This window comes from Pteropus vampyrus, unplaced genomic scaffold (genome assembly GCF_000151845.1).
Source record: "Pteropus vampyrus isolate Shadow unplaced genomic scaffold, Pvam_2.0 Scaffold3018, whole genome shotgun sequence".
Lineage (NCBI taxonomy): Eukaryota > Metazoa > Chordata > Mammalia > Chiroptera > Pteropodidae > Pteropus > Pteropus vampyrus.
In genome coordinates, this window is record NW_011891799.1 from 7,453 (window position 1) to 8,822 (window position 1,370).

The following is a 1,370-nucleotide window of genomic DNA, read 5'->3' on the forward strand; positions in this document are numbered from 1 at the left end:
GAGGGCCCATTAAATCTGACAATCAGAGGAACGATCATTTTTAAGTATAAGTATGTCCCGCGTAATATTCGGGACATACTGAAACGAAACCGTTCATGGTTTCTCTGAGATACCGAATTAAACTGGGCATCTAGTATTGTATCCGGCACCGAGAGCCCCAGGGTCTCTTCCATCAGCCATCGGTTTGGCGACAGAAAGCAGAGCCGTCCTGCCCAGAGTGAGGGAGGGTGGTCGGCGTGTTTTAAGGGGTTTGCTGCCTGGGCACAGCTCTCCTGTGTGCTCCAGCTCGTGTGGAGGCAGCCACAGCGGGCGCTTTGCTTTTCTCTCCAGTTTACAGCGGAGGATATTGCGAATCACCTGCCCCAAGGTAAGGCGACACAGCTCCCAAGAGAGCTAGCTCTTGGGTTTCTGCCGCCGCAGGCTGCTGAGATAGGGAGGAAGTGACACGAACCCTAATTAGGTCTCGGAGCCTGTATAAGGAGAGGCTTGGATAAAAGAGGAGGGGGAGGAGAAGATTCCAGATGAGACTTGAAGAAAGGGTGAGGGAGGGAAGCTCTGCTTGGCCAAGAGACACAGGAGAGAAGGATGGGCCCCATCGCAGCCGCGGTCGGTGGTTCTTCCAGCCTCTGGCTTCGTCACACGCCCTCTGGTCTCCAGCAGACGCTGTCCCCAGCTCCAACATGCACTGAGCTCCTCCTCCCCCCACCCCCACCCCCACCAGGCCCCGCCCAGTAAGTACGCCGAGGGGGGGAGGGGGAGGAGTCAGAGAACAGCATTCCTCGCGCACTCAGTGCCTCTCCATCCGTTACACACTCACCGTCAAAGTCGTAACCGATTTCTGTACAATTCGTGGCGTTGAGGCAGATTCTCCAGACATCTGCAGAAAACGTTTCCCCTACCCACCAGGCCTGTAACGGAAATGGAAACACAAGGGAAGGCCGATGGTTAATTATGAAAGCGCTCACTCCTAACTGGGTGTGAGGCAGGGCAGCGAATGGCTATTCTGGACCAGAGCGTCTCAATCTGCAGCGTGCACTCGGGTCGCCTGCGGATCCGGATAAAACGCAGATTCTGATTCTGAGAGGTCTGGGGTGGGGCCTGGGATTCTGCATTTCTAACGAGCACCCAGGTGACGCTGATCTGACTAAAGTAAGAGATGGTCCGGGCTTTCACGGGGTGGAGAGGAGGAGACGAGGCTCAGGTGGTGGCAATAAGTAGACAGCGGTAAATTCCACCAGCACTCCAGGGGCGACGGCAGAGGGGGACGAGGAAAGGGTGACGTCGAGCAGCGGGGAAGCCTGGTATGGACGAAATGACCAGACGAGATTCTCTTGCCTCCAGTCCAAGTGCTCGCCTCTCTCTCTCTCTCT

At 56.1% G+C, this 1,370-nt stretch overlaps 1 protein-coding gene across 1 annotated transcript in view; it reads right to left on the minus strand.

Annotated features, from left to right (window-relative positions):
* LOC105310410 overlaps nt 1–971 on the minus strand; it is a gene marked incomplete at its 5' end in the record, with an annotated part of 7,398 nt that extends 6,427 nt beyond the window's left edge. Inside the window, one exon of the mRNA XM_023526720.1 lies at nt 642–971. Within this exon, the coding sequence (XP_023382488.1) occupies nt 642–971 (330 nt within the window). The remainder of the gene's footprint in view (nt 1–641) is intronic.
* Between the last annotated feature and the right edge of the window lie 399 nt (nt 972–1,370).